Raw genomic sequence first — 13,773 nt, 5'->3', positions numbered from 1 at the left:
TGTTACATGGTCATGGTGCGGAAGACTTCAATGAACCCCAGTCCGCCCGGAAACCCTCAGTGGTTTTGTTCTTGACTCCCATACATCTGGAGGAGTGTGCAGTGCCCTCAAACGATAATGAACCCTCAAAGAAGAAAACGCAACTGGTCTGTGGCACTTGGCCAAAGCCTCGTGACAGCCGCACAGACAATGCTAGCAAGATGTACGGATAAAAGAGTTGAACTCTAAGTGATTTCGTTTCTGATCCCCATCTAGACAAATTATTGTAGCGCCTTCATATAATGATGAGCGTTTGCTTGTTCTTGATAGTTTCGGTCTTGACTTGTACACATCCCGAAGGTGTATGGGTCTCTTCACACAGTGATAAACGCTTAAAGACCCAGGCGTTGGAAAAATGCAATCCCAATCAAGTAGGAAGACTCTTCCTCAGCCTCGTGCCGCACAGACAAGGCTGGGAAGCATCGCTCCCGACGGAGCCGTTGATTAAGAGCATGTAGGATCGATGTTCTAGACCCGCCACACTTATACCTGTACATTATCTATTATCTTTCTTCTAGCCCCTCGTCCACCATTGTACAACACAAAACATTACGACCACCACGCCCTCAAATCCTGCTAGGAGTACATATGTAGAGTTCGAAAGGGACGCCTTTACGAACGCTTGGTGAAAACCAATGGACATTCATCCTATATTGAAGTCCAGTTAGCCGAAGTGTATCTAGGTTAGTTAGACTCCTGAACAGTTCGACACACTCACCATGGGAAAAAGAGTTGCGAAAACTTTGATTTCCTCCGACCTCTCGGTAGCATGATGCTTCCAGTCAAGTTCCAACGACGCCTTGCCAATCATGGCAGCCATTGTAAGCGGGACTATGCTCCGATTTGTCAGAATTTGCCATAATTTGCAGTCTTTCGAAGCCGGAACTCCAGATCTTGTCTCTTGACATATGAGGGGAGAAAATTGATCAGTATGCGATCATGTTCCAAGCACCGCGCCCATTGTGTGGGAGCACCATCGACAGCTTTGTAAGAGCATGTACACGGATTTCACATAGAAACGGCTCCAAAGGCGGATTGAATACAAGACAAGAAATAAATTTGCCTGGGAAACTGTTTCCTTACCGTATCTCCTCGCAAGACAGTCATGCGGTCCAGCCCCGAAGACGAGCCAGTTCTTGGTCTTGGACTCGGCATCCCCGGTGATCCATCGATCGGGGTCAAAGACACTGGGGTTCGGATAATCTACCGGGTCGTGGAGAGCAGGGTAGCAGGACGGGATAATCATGGAGCCTTTGGGTACAGTGTAGTCTGGAGTTACTGGAAAGTCCTTGGTCGCGAGGTATGGGACAAAGATGACTGGCGGTCTGTAGCGGAGGAGTTCCTTAATGACAGCATTGGTATACGTGAGCCCCTCCAACATGGGGAGATCAAACGGCTTGCTCCAATCGCCGCCCCGAGCGTCTAAATTCTCCTGACGCAAGCGGCCCAGGATATCGGGGCGTTGAGCGAGAATCTGAAAGAGCCAAGTCGTGGCACTGCTGCCTGCATCCTGAGATGCGAAAAGGAAGGTGAACAAGGTCTCTGAGATTTCGCTGTCGGTGAACTCGCGGATCATATTCGATGGTTTCTCCAGATCCACTTCTCCTGCGGCGACTCTTTCTCGATATCGTTTTGACTCCATCATTTGGAGCATCCAGTAATCCACGGTGCATGTGGGTCTCGCGCCGGTCGCCATATTTGCTCTACAGGCGGCTGCACACTTCGCAAACTCAGCATGGGTGGCATCACAAACTCGCTTCCCACGCCACTGCTTGCTGCCTGGGATGTACATCGTCAAAGGAATATGGACGAGGTCCATGGCGGCGGTGGCGAGGTAGAAGTTGTCGGCGATCTTCTTGACCGCAGCCTGAGATATGTAGTCGCCAAAAAAGGTTCGACAGGACGTTGCGCAATTGATCTCGCGGAATTTGGTCATGAATGGTACTGGTCGCCCCCCATTGTCTTCGCCAATATTCACGAAATCGTCAAAATAGTCAGCCAAGACCTTCTCCTGAACCGTCAGATAAGAGGCCATGGCCCTGTTCGTGAAAAGCGGCGCCAATCCTCTGCGATATTCCGCGTGATCCTTGCCTTGGAGGAAGACCCATGCTTTATGGCCGAGAAGGTCTTTCGCAACCGGTACAAGGCATGGCTCGGCGTAGGAAGGCGACTTGAAGACCTTGTGGGCTAGGTCACGCTCGGAGACGAGAACGACGAACCTGAAGTGGTAGCAAAGAATTAATTTCAGACATCAAGTGGTTTCTTGGGGCACATCGACATTGGGATGAACAGGTATACATACTTGTGGAACACGGAAACACAGCTGAGAGGCCCACTGGCCCATTGTGCGAGATATCCTTCGAACTTGGGATCAATCGCCTGGAAGAACGGGCCCACGAGAGGTATCTTGAACGTTGGACCAGCGATGGATCCTTTTCGCTTGATGTACATGACTGTAAGTGGTCAACTAAACGTCGGAGCGACAGGATTAGCGACTCGGTGATTAAGTCAGTTACCTTGATCGTAGACCACCAATCCCAATACAAAAGTCACCAAATACTGCCAAGCCGACCAGTTTGTGATAAGCATCGGCCAAGCCATGGCATCTTGCCAGTGGGTGGCGTTAGAGGACCACATCTGTGGTAGTTCGGCCTGCTCGCCCGAGGCAACAACCACCTGTGTAGCCATGTTCGAGGTGAAAAAAGGAAATAGAGTTTCCTCAACAGGAGGAGAGGAAATAGAAGCCGGCGTTCGATCTGGTTTGAATTCGAGTTCCTCACAGACCAAAAAGAAAGATGGGAGGAGAGAAAATTTGGAGAAAGGAAGAACCCAGACGTGAACCAGGGCAAATCACAGGTCAGACTATTACTTCCTATTCAGGTCGAAATACTGTCACTCTTGTAACTCGGATGTATGCAGGCTCAGTCGTGGTAAGACATTCTTCGAAAATGCAGGAGTCTCAAAACAGAATGGTCAGCTTGTACCTAAGCATCGCTTGTGGAAACATCTCGATCACCCGGACATGTTGTATCTAAATAATGTGACACCTGATTTGTCAGAAAGCGAACAGCCACAGTTTTGCAGCTTCATGGGTGGTTTCACGGGAAATCGGTCCTTAAATTTGTGGCCCTCACGTCGGATTCCAACGTGCAAGATGGTTGCGTGAATTCTGTGGAAATTATTGCGGCGTCACATCAACACGTTGATTCACCACACTGTGACCTCTTAGAGGTTCAGACCCACAGCTGCAGATATCAAGCTGAATATGCGAGAATTTTCCTCCTCAAGTTCGTCCCCAGTACACAGTATTCGCATATCCTAGGGAAATGCCAGTCGAACTGTTGGAACCGGCGCGTTGCCAATTTCAGATACGTGCATATTTTAATCAGATAAGTTGTGAACAATCCTCAGCTAATATCTCGCTAGGGTTGTGTAGGATGTGAAGACGGAATAAGCCAGGTGGCATTTGATCCCATCACACGGGTGACCTTCCAAATGCAGCTTCTAATGAGTGCCCATACAGCCTGGCTCGTATATTTGGTTGACCTCATCGCGGACATAATGGACAGATGCCCCCTCCTCGCACCACCCCTGCCTGCTACTCTCGGCCTGGCAGCTTGACCGACGTCGCACCAAATTGCAGAATATGACGATATTTCCTTGTGTCGCTTTGATCCTGGTCTTCAAGCGTACGAGTGGTCTAGATTTATTGGAAAAGAGACCTGTAAACTTTCATAGAAGGGTTAAGCATGTGAAGTACTTCACGGAAGTAATTCAACAAAGCGGCCCCACACAGCCTATACCCGGCCAAGCCCACCAACACATGCAGCACACCATTTGTGGAAACGATTGTAATCTATCACACTGCTTTATCAGCGGTAGCGGAGAGCCAACTGCTGATGCAGGAATTTGAAAGCAGAGTCGAATACCCGCTGAATGAAACAGTCCTCCAAGTGCTGATCACGGAGTCGGACTCCGACGGTCTGAACAGCGGCCCAGATCCTGGTGTCGAGACCATCGTTCCCGGCCACAAACAGGCGTTTCACTTCCTTGCTGTTTCTCTTGAAAGCCTCACATCATTTTGTTGTTGAGATAGCACGTGGAAATCGAGTAAGACCGATCTAATGATTGGGATTCCTTTCTATAGTAGCCCAAGACTTGAGAGTTCCTCCTCGCGGCATGCCCGGGTGGCAATCGCTTACGTGCCGTGCCTACAGCCTCATACTGTCGATCTGCGCCACTTGCACTTGGGCGTGACACAGCAGCGCCAAACATCCCAAAGCGCGGATTGATCCGATGCCAGGTACATATGTACAAGCCTCTTGCGGGCCGGCCCAACTGCAAGACAAGACAATTGACATCTCAAAATTGTACCAAAATCTGGAAGGGAACCAACTTCTCATCGTGGCTCAGGAAACTCGTGCCGTGTGGACCGGATCGGTCCAACCCCATCAGCAAGTCCTTTCGATGCCACCCCGCTCTATTTGTTCTTTGTTGCCGCACTACATCCCATCTTGGTCCAGACCGTTTACGATATGACCGCAAATACCACATCCTGTAGGTCTGCTTACAGCCTATGCTGAATATAGTACTGTAAATATCAGTAAGCTACCAGATTGCCCGACTTCGTGTACTGGATGTAATTCGTGAAAAGAGCACCCAGGTATGTGTCGACAAGGCTGACACCCACTCCTACACCTGAAAAGAAAACACAAGCTGCGTGATCGCCACCCACAAGTGGGTAGTGACCCCGAGCGAGTTGTGCGAGGCAAGATTTCGCAGATGCTTTCGCGGATCCTGTCCTGTTATATTGCTTCGATGACAGTCTCGCCTCTGGCATGTTCACTCTGGCACCACATGTGCAGAAAAGAGCAAGCGCTCCGATTTCTGTCCCGCTGTTCCGCCGCGTTGGGACGCTCTCCGATGCGGATTTGGAAGACACTGGCGAGGAACCTCCCGAATCGGGGTGATTCGTGATTCATCAACAGTTCGTGCGGGGATCCGACAGCGCTTATGCGCGAAGAACACTATTGAAATGATCACGGGGAGTGGTGTGTACCACACCGCACAGTAATCGATCCTGCAGGTGGCCTTTTGTGGTGTGGCCAGGAAATCCCACAACCCTGGCGTGAGCCACGTTGACCCCCAATGAGCCGCTTCAGCAGTGACAGCCAGTAAGGGCCATCTTTTGCAATCGGTGTAATCAACTGCTCACTTGGCATGCTTTCTCTCGGCCTACTTGATGGAAGTGAACACCTCTGCTCGCCCTACGGCGAGAAACTTGATGATCACTGCCCGGGCATGTGCATGATTACAAGTCTTGCCGCGTTTCACTTATGAACGCAACTGCCATCAGTCTCTCCCAAATAGCTGGCGCAATGCATTGCTATGGCTTCAATAAATCATGCACTTGAGGCATTGATTGCGGAATACGCGAGTATTTCCAAACTGGCGTTCAGAGTGAGTTATTTTCTTTGTTGAGTGTCGACAATCCGTGTCTTCGGTGAACTGATTTGACATGGTGTACACAGGTAACAGCTGGTGTCTTTTACGGGGTTGCAGTGCTCTCGGTCATTGCAAGAGGTGTGATTCGCATTACCACAAGGCACCAGCTCGCACTCGATGATTACCTCTTGTTTGTCGCGTTCGCGTTCCTCACAGCTGTGATAGGTTTGGTCTACTACCTACTTGACAGCATCTACCTCGCTACTGCTGTGGAGAGGAACCCTGCCATTTTCTTCCAATTCAGCCAAAAGCAAACGCAGCAACTTTTGAGTCAAGCCCTCAACGAGAACATCTTTTTGATTATGGCTTGGACAACTACATTCTTTGTCAAATTTTCTTTTCTTGCTTTCTTCAGACAACTGATACGGAATGTGGGGAAGATTCAACGTTACTACTGGGGAATCGTCATTTTCACATTTATCACGTGGCTGTTTCTCCTTTCAGAGGCGTTCATATTGTGCTCGGATTTTGGCATCAATGCTAGTGAGTATTCAATCCTTAGAAGGCAGCATCTTGTTGTACGCTGAGCTAAATTGATATCAGTCAAGTGTTGGTCGCCGACCAAGAACCTTCTCTATGTCTCCATGACTGGTCTCGTCACAGGATTGGATTGTCTGACGGATCTATTGAGTATGTCAACTTCCAACGCCTTTCATGTCTGCGCACACCAGTCATAACAGCATGGTCCAGTTGTTAGCATTCCTGCCATCGTCCTCTATCGCGCGAGAATGCGCACCTCTCAGAAAATCAGCCTCAGCATTTTCCTCTGCCTATCCCTCGTGATGGTCTGCCTGGCCATCATCCGAGCAAGCAAGATTCATGGAGCTGTTTCGATAGATGTTGTCTGGGTGTTTTTCTGGCAATACATGGAGACAGTCGTTGCTGTGATAATGGGCTCGCTCACCGTCGTGCGCAACCTACTTGTCCACCAGACCAAAAGCAACCATGCTTCACCTGCTGTATCTGGAGATGCTCAGGGTCGACGGGCATACCGTATGCGGCTGCTACAGAGAAAGAAGAACATGAACACCGACGATGTTACCACCCAAGGGCATCTGCCTCAGGTGCCAGGGCCTACCTTGACAGGTCTGCGCACGTTCATCAGGCGCAATCACCGTGATCCCGTGCACGACACTCAAGTTACGCAGGCATCGACGCTAGTTCCGGAGGAATCGTACCATCTGATGTCAAGCGCTGAGCGGTCCAGGACCGACCCACGGGAGCAGGTGCATGGGTGGGACGAACACGTGTACCAGGTGAGACTCATTTTTCCCCCCACAATTCCGGTACCTTCTAGATACTAACATGGTGATACAGAGTCCACCTCGAACTCAACGTCGAGGATGGGGCTCGACGCAGGGGAGCACGATGAATCAACCATCCGTAACGACGACTTGTACGACCGTCAATTGGAATGATCATGAGAACGTTGTGTAAATAATTGGGCCTTTGATCGAACCTTAAGGTAATCTGAATACCAGATAATTCCGAACGAACTATATATAAAAACGATCATGTGTGAATATGTCTCTTCCTGGCGCGGTCTGGCATGGAAATATTGGTGTAATTGTGGTTAAGAGAGATGCCCAAGAAAAATCCATAATAATGTCATCAGATGATGACGTATAGAATGTATCTCTGCTCGCGCCAGCAAAGGAATTAAAATACCAAGGGGCTGAAATTCAACAGATCGATAGACAGCTAAGTACATATGTAGAGAGCAAGTGTATAAATTAACGTTAGCTCAATAGCAAGTGAAACAAATAGTACAAGCAAGGCCTTTATTGGAACGAGGTTCGAATTGTTTGCATTTCCGTCACTGAATACATTCTCATTACTTTATGGTCTGCAGGCCACAATCCAGCCTACCATCATGTGGTATTGATGATATCCGGCGTGAACAATCCGCCTCGGCATCGTCATTTGGTGATGTGAAACCAGCGGTACCAAATTTGTACTCCAACATGATGTTATAACCGGGAAAGCATTCAAAGTTTATCATTGCGCACCCCGTCGTCCCGCCCTAAGAATGTTATATGACGGAGGAAAAAATCAATTAGAGTACATCCTTGAGGGCGATATGTAGAAGCGGTTCCGCCAGTAAGAACGAGGAATTATGCACTTAGGTATACTATGGATCAACGTCATGGCTCGCCAAGCGAGCACGAGATGGACATACCGCTTCGACGTGCTTTTGGGATGTTATGCAGATCCTCACGCTCGCATGATATTTCAACAGACTATATCCAACGAGCATCCAGCAACTGCCGTGTGCCAAATGATGTCAGACGAACTATAAAAAGCTGCTAATGGCATCCACTGCATGAACTCCCAGGGCTGTGTGTTGATCGCACGACTCAGTCACCCCTTTGTCGGGCCCGAGAATTCCTCGAGTTCCACGCCGTCTCCAAATCACGGCTTAGCTCCTGTTTCATCTTCTCTGATATAGAATATGCAGTATGAAGGCGCTACATACGTTTTATATGTATGAGCATTAGAAACGGAATTTCTATATAAGATATAACCCATAGACCCAAAAGTTATCCCAGCCTCCAAGGTGTTCAACATGATAATCTACCAGACACTTTCACTTCTCACATTACCAACAATCAAGACTCCAACCCAAACACCCCGATTCTCATCACCATGAAGCCCACGTCCTTCCTTTTCATCAGCACGCTCGTCTCGGGAGGTCTGGCTTTGACCATCCCTTTCGGAGTCTCAGGCAGCGTTCAAGCTAGAGACCAAGTCGGCAACAGAGCAGTCCAGGAGGCGGCACCGTCACAGCCTCGCGACGTGCGACCACGAGAATGCGAGGAGCCGGCAGAGCCTGAGGAGCCCAGTGAAGAAGAGCGCAGGAAGGGGGCGAAGAGGCCACCACGACCCGCTCGGCCCACCAACTGCTGAACAACGACCACAGATTGAAGCCGCTGGGAGGACTGTGTTTTGTTTAATTTTTATTCACGAAATGGGCCAAAGGGTCTGGCGTCATTAGTACCGTAGCTGCTATGCTAGAGTACTCATAAGATCAAAGCTCGATGGGGTGCCAAGAAAAGCATGTTCCAAGGCGTTCCCATAATATTGATTACTCCCCATATGTGCACCATCATAGTAGTAATAATTTACTTGTTATATTGATAAGTGGAACCGCTTCGCAGATGCACGATACAATTAGTTGCTATGACAATGGTCCATCACCCAGGAATTATGCCCCATTGACTAATAAGTAGGTACATGCCGTGGCGCACGAACATGAGCAATATGTATTCTAAGGGGCTTTAGCCACATTATATTTTTTATTCAACTGTGTATTTATCTATTTATTATCTTCTCGACTTTTAGACTAGCTATCAGCTTATACCTTAAGTATAAAGTCAATAATTACTTAATATATACCCTTAAATTTATTTATATATAGTAGAATTACTAACTTCCCTTATAAAGCTCCCTCTTTTATTATATTCCTTATATATTATATAAAAGTAGATAAATCTTTAATAATAAAATAGTATATTTAAAGGAGAAAGATTTAATTTTTAAATATTTAAACTTTTACTTTCTTTATATAATATTTATTTAATATATAGTAAATAAACTTTATTTAACTTTTAAAAAGTTTTAATCTTTTATAATTTTTATATAAAAGGCTTTTTAAATAAGTTTATTATTATAATATTATTATTTTATTAATTATATATTTAAAATAAAAATTATAATATATTTAATTTATTTAATAAAAGTAGATTTAAATAGCTATATAATAAGTATATTAATAAGGAAAAGTTAGTTTATTAGATTTTATATTATAAGATTATAACTTCTTTTTATAAAGACTATTTTAAGATTATTTTAATCTTACTATATAATTACTTTATTAACTTATTATAATAGATTAACTCTTAGGCTATTTATATTAATAATTCTAGTATAGTATTATTAAGAGTAATACCTTCTAACCTTATTTATATAATATAAAGCTTAGCTATATACCTATATATTATATTCTCTTTCCACTATTATTAATACTATATTTTTTAAAATACTAAGTTTTAAGTATTTATTACTATATAAAGGTATTATATATATTTTATATATATAGGGATTAAAAACGAAACCACCCATGCATTCCAAGGCTATAACACGATCAGTGGTGCGGGTACGAGGATTGAGATTACACCGTGAAGACGGTCATCCATACTGTGAGTGCCGATCACCAGAACTGCCCATTGCGACCCAGGTCGTTTACTTACTGATGAGCGCATGCGCCTCTTGCAAAGGAGTCACCAACATCCAGGGCGATGTGCCACCAACGGGCATCGACACAAAAGGACCAAAATCCAAGCCGATGTGCCACCAATGGGCATCAAGCATGCCTGTTGGTTCTATCCGTCTCATTGAAAGCAGGGAGGGGCGAAACACTGCTGTGCCGTATCCTGGGGTATTAGCTCCATCACTAGGCATCTGCCTGTGTTTTGTTCAGTTCGCACCGGCTCTCTTCCGATGTTGGATCTCATTTTCATGGTTGACCTTTCTTTTCTTGCCATGCAATCTTCCCTAGGCCTCCTCAGTTATTTGACCACCCATTCAAATCGTCTTCACCTCCAGGTTGTACTACAGCCAACGCACATTTGAACTCACAGCCACCAACCACATCATGTCTGTTAGTCCCGAAGCATTCCCGCCGGGCGTGGAATTCCCACCAAGGGCTGATTTGCGCAAAGATGTCTACAAGGCTTTGCCTAGAATTGCCCCAGGGACTGTTGATTCGGCTGCTATGACGGGCAACATACCTCTCACTCACACTCAGGAAGTCCTGGGCACTTTGAACGCAGCTCTGGCCAGCGGTGATACCGAGCAATTGGCCAGTTGCTTTTTCCCCGAACAGGCCTTCTGGAGAGACATCATAGCCTTCACTAGTCATCTGCGTACCTTTATCCAACCTGATGTTGTCGCTGCTGCACTTCTCCAGACGAAGGCCGCTCGGGGCATCGAAGGTGAGATCAAGGCCAGTGGCGATCCCCACTTTGTTGTCATGAGTCCTGTCATGGTGAGTTTGCGGAATGGTAAAGGTACCTTCGCCTCTGGAACTGACAAGCGATTGTTTTCTTCGTTGTAGATGTTCATCGACTGCGGTTTGTCCTTCAGCACCACTTCGCCCCAGCTTAGTTGCGCGGGGAAGATGGTCTTGTTGCCCGTCAAAGTCGATGGAGCCTTAAGTTGGAAAATCTGGATCTTGTCTACCTGGGTTGACCACATCATCCAGCATCCAGAGGATGAAACGCTGCTCTCATCTCCAGGTCGAGGAGATTTGGCCGACACCCAGACGATAGAGACTGATGTTTTCATCATTGGCGCGGGAAGCTCGTGAGTTCATCGTTTCAAGTACAAAGAGCCGTGATCAGAGATTGCTGACTATTAATAAGGGGACTGATGACAGCAGCGAGGCTCAAGGCCCTTGGTGTCGAAAGCGTGATCGCTGACCGTGACGCTCGGGTAGGTGATAGCTGGGCTCTTCGGTACGACTGTCTCAGGTTCCACGTACCAACCTCCAATTGCGAAATGCCATACTACTGTAAGCTTTCCAAAGCTTTGTCTCCAAGTTTGTCCTGAACTGACGCATTCTGCTGGACAGACTATAAAAAGGAGCTGCAAAGTCCCCACCGTCTCACCAAGTCCGACGTTGCAGAACATTTACAGCAATACTCTGAGATTTTCCACCTCAATGTCATGCTGTCTACAATAGTCAAGTCGACTACATATAATCCAGTTGATAAAAGATGGAGCTGTCAACTTGAGACCGCCGGCGGCAACGGAATCAAGACTATTATCAGCAAGCATCTGGTGCAAGCAACTGGCATCGGCTCCAGAACACCGTATCTGCCATCGATTGAGAACGAGGGCCTTTACACAGGCAATAACCTTCATTCGACCCAGTATAGTAATGCGAAGAAGTTAGCTTCACATGGTGTGAAGGTATGGGAAGACCTCAACTTGCTTCGTGATACACCTCTTCAGCTGAACCTAACTTCCTGAAAAATAGTCTGTAGCGGTCATTGGCTCTGCCAACACTGCATTCGACATTACCCAGGACTGTCACAACGTGGGTCTGAAGACGACCATGGTCGCTCGCTCTCCCACTTACGTTTTCCCATACGATTACGTTATGGACCCTCACGGCATTGGAGCATATGACAAGATGCCTCTCGAGGCTGCTGACAGAATGCTAAACACATTCCCGCTGGCCCTTGACGGACAGTTTTCGCATGGACTGTTTGCCCATCTAGCCTCTCTGGAACCGTGAGCATTATTTCTCTGCCTGCCAGCTACTCACACGACTTGCTAACACATCAGCCAGTGACCGCTATCTCGCTCTGTCCCAAGCAGGCTTCCCCGTCCTGGACAGCAGGGATCCATCTGTGGACGTCCAACATCATCTAGTCGAGCGTGGTGGTGGCCACTACATCGACGTCGGCGGCACCAAACTCGTCGCGGAGGGAAAAGTAGCCGTACGCGGCCTCGTCGAGCCGGTGGCCTACACCCCCACGGGACTCCGCCTCAGCGACGGCAGCACTCTTGACGTAGATGCAGTCATCTGGTGCACGGGTTTCGCCGACAAGGATGTCCGGTCGACGGCGGAGGCAGTCCTCGGGGTGGCAGAAGACAATGCGAACACCAAAGGTTTGCTGGGCCCGAAGGAGATTGCGGCGCGTTTGGATGCCACGTGGGGCGTCGACGATGAGGGAGAGGTCCGCGGTATGTGGAAACGCCACTTGCGTATGGACAATTACTGGGTTATTGGTGGAGTGATCCAGCATCAGCGGTGGTGGTCGCGGCCGCTGGCCCAGCAGATCAGGTTGGCGTTGGATGGTTGCTTGCCGCCTGCATATCGTGACACGCCAAGGAGTAAGTGAGGAGAAGTATAATGACCAGTTGATCGGAACATAATCGTTACATAACACTTCCTCGCCACTGAGTAGTATGAGAGTCTTCGCTTACTCACTTGAAAACAAAGATAGTCGTACCAGCCGTTTCCAATAAACGTTTGTTGATTCATTTCCTTCCAAGACATCCAATGTAATATAAGATAGCACTGAAGTATTTAGCCACTATTCTAACTACAATCGAGGTCCGGACCCAGGCGGACCAAGCCAGAGCGTAGTAGTAATGCTGGCAACAGCTGCTGTGACTGATAAACTCCAGGTCATGGTCGGCCAGTCGCTGGCGTCTCTTATCAGGCCTGCAATTATGGGGCCCAAGAGGCAACCTCCAGCGAAAGCAACGTCGAACAGACTGTATGTCTGCGCGTATGCCCCCTTCTTTCCAAATAAACCAGGCCTTTCGCGCTCTATGTCCCGGAGGGCAAACGTTCACTCCACCAAAACAGGGGTCATGATGCCATACACCACCAACCTAAGCCCAAACAGCAAGATGCACAGCACCACAATCTAGAAGGTTGAGTAAAGTAATGTATATAGAATTTCCTTTAAATCTTATATTTCTTTAAGTAAAACTTAGAATATATGTATATTAAAGTAATAATTATAGTAATAATAGTGAACCTATAATATTAATAAGTGGAACCGCTTTACAGATAGACGATATAGTTAGCTGCTATAACCATGGTCCACCACTGTCAGGGGGTTCCGAAATAAGTAAGGGGGTGCATTGGTTTCTTGTTCTGTCTAAGTTCCTGTCTGGTAGGCCAGAGGCCGAGAATTCCTTAAGAGTACTCTGAGGGGGCCCGTGCACCGTCCCGTCACCGTTCCTTCCTGACAACCACCGAGGAATTACGCCCCATTGACTAAATGATGGGCTGAGGCTACGAGCTGTGCCCATGGTTGAGCTGATATTTCAATCAACAATATAGGTAGGACTGAGCCGTGTTCCAGCACATACGGCCATAGACAGTGGAAAATACGGGATCCCGTCCGCTCTCCCATAGTCAAGCCACTGATCGCTGGATTAGTAGTTGGGTCGGTGACGACCAGCGAATACCCGGTGCTGTATGTTTTTTCGCAATTCTATTTCATACTTTTTGCTACTGTGTAAAGGGACCGTATGCCTTCGGGATGTGATGTATCCGGATTCAGAACCAAGTCACTAAAGGCAAGTTGGGGGGCGGGCAGGAGAGGGGGATATCGGATGAAGGACACCTCATCATGTGAGGCTCTCCTCGGAGGCGTCAATCAGAGCTCCACTTCTCGAGATACCGAACTGTGATATGATATT

At 47.5% G+C, this 13,773-nt stretch overlaps 3 protein-coding genes across 3 annotated transcripts; 2 read left to right on the top strand and 1 right to left on the bottom strand.

Moving 5' to 3' along the window:
* Positions 1–47: 47 nt before the first annotated feature.
* Positions 48–3,005, bottom strand: KVR01_013006 (uncharacterized protein). Its single transcript, XM_044781408.1, has 5 exons — positions 2,556–3,005; positions 2,342–2,492; positions 1,123–2,258; positions 758–870; positions 48–687 (listed from the first exon to the last, which is right to left on the bottom strand). Exons 1-5 carry the CDS (start codon positions 2,725–2,727, stop codon positions 652–654), a joined length of 1,608 nt encoding a protein of 535 aa, XP_044637882.1. The 5' UTR covers positions 2,728–3,005; the 3' UTR covers positions 48–651.
* A 1,516-nt stretch (positions 3,006–4,521) lies between these two features.
* KVR01_013094 (uncharacterized protein) lies at positions 4,522–7,250 on the top strand. Its single transcript, XM_044782361.1, has 5 exons — positions 4,522–5,499; positions 5,571–6,027; positions 6,088–6,174; positions 6,235–6,800; positions 6,862–7,250. Exons 1-5 carry the CDS (start codon positions 5,428–5,430, stop codon positions 6,979–6,981), a joined length of 1,302 nt encoding a protein of 433 aa, XP_044637970.1. The 5' UTR covers positions 4,522–5,427; the 3' UTR covers positions 6,982–7,250.
* A 2,948-nt stretch (positions 7,251–10,198) lies between these two features.
* On the top strand, positions 10,199–12,455 carry KVR01_013129 (uncharacterized protein; the record flags this gene model as incomplete). The annotated part of the gene is made up of 6 exons (XM_044794800.1): positions 10,199–10,591; positions 10,661–10,908; positions 10,968–11,116; positions 11,177–11,517; positions 11,585–11,841; positions 11,900–12,455. The coding sequence occupies 6 exons, from the start codon at positions 10,199–10,201 to the stop codon at positions 12,453–12,455; spliced, it is 1,944 nt and encodes a 647-aa protein (XP_044638005.1).
* Between the last annotated feature and the right edge of the window lie 1,318 nt (positions 12,456–13,773).

The sequence above is a fragment of the Diaporthe batatas genome (assembly GCF_019321695.1).
Source record: "Diaporthe batatas strain CRI 302-4 chromosome Unknown Contig00023, whole genome shotgun sequence".
NCBI classification, from domain to species: Eukaryota; Fungi; Ascomycota; class Sordariomycetes; order Diaporthales; family Diaporthaceae; genus Diaporthe; species Diaporthe batatas.
Note: the sequence above shows the minus strand (reverse complement) of the source record. Positions and strands in the feature narration are given on the sequence as shown.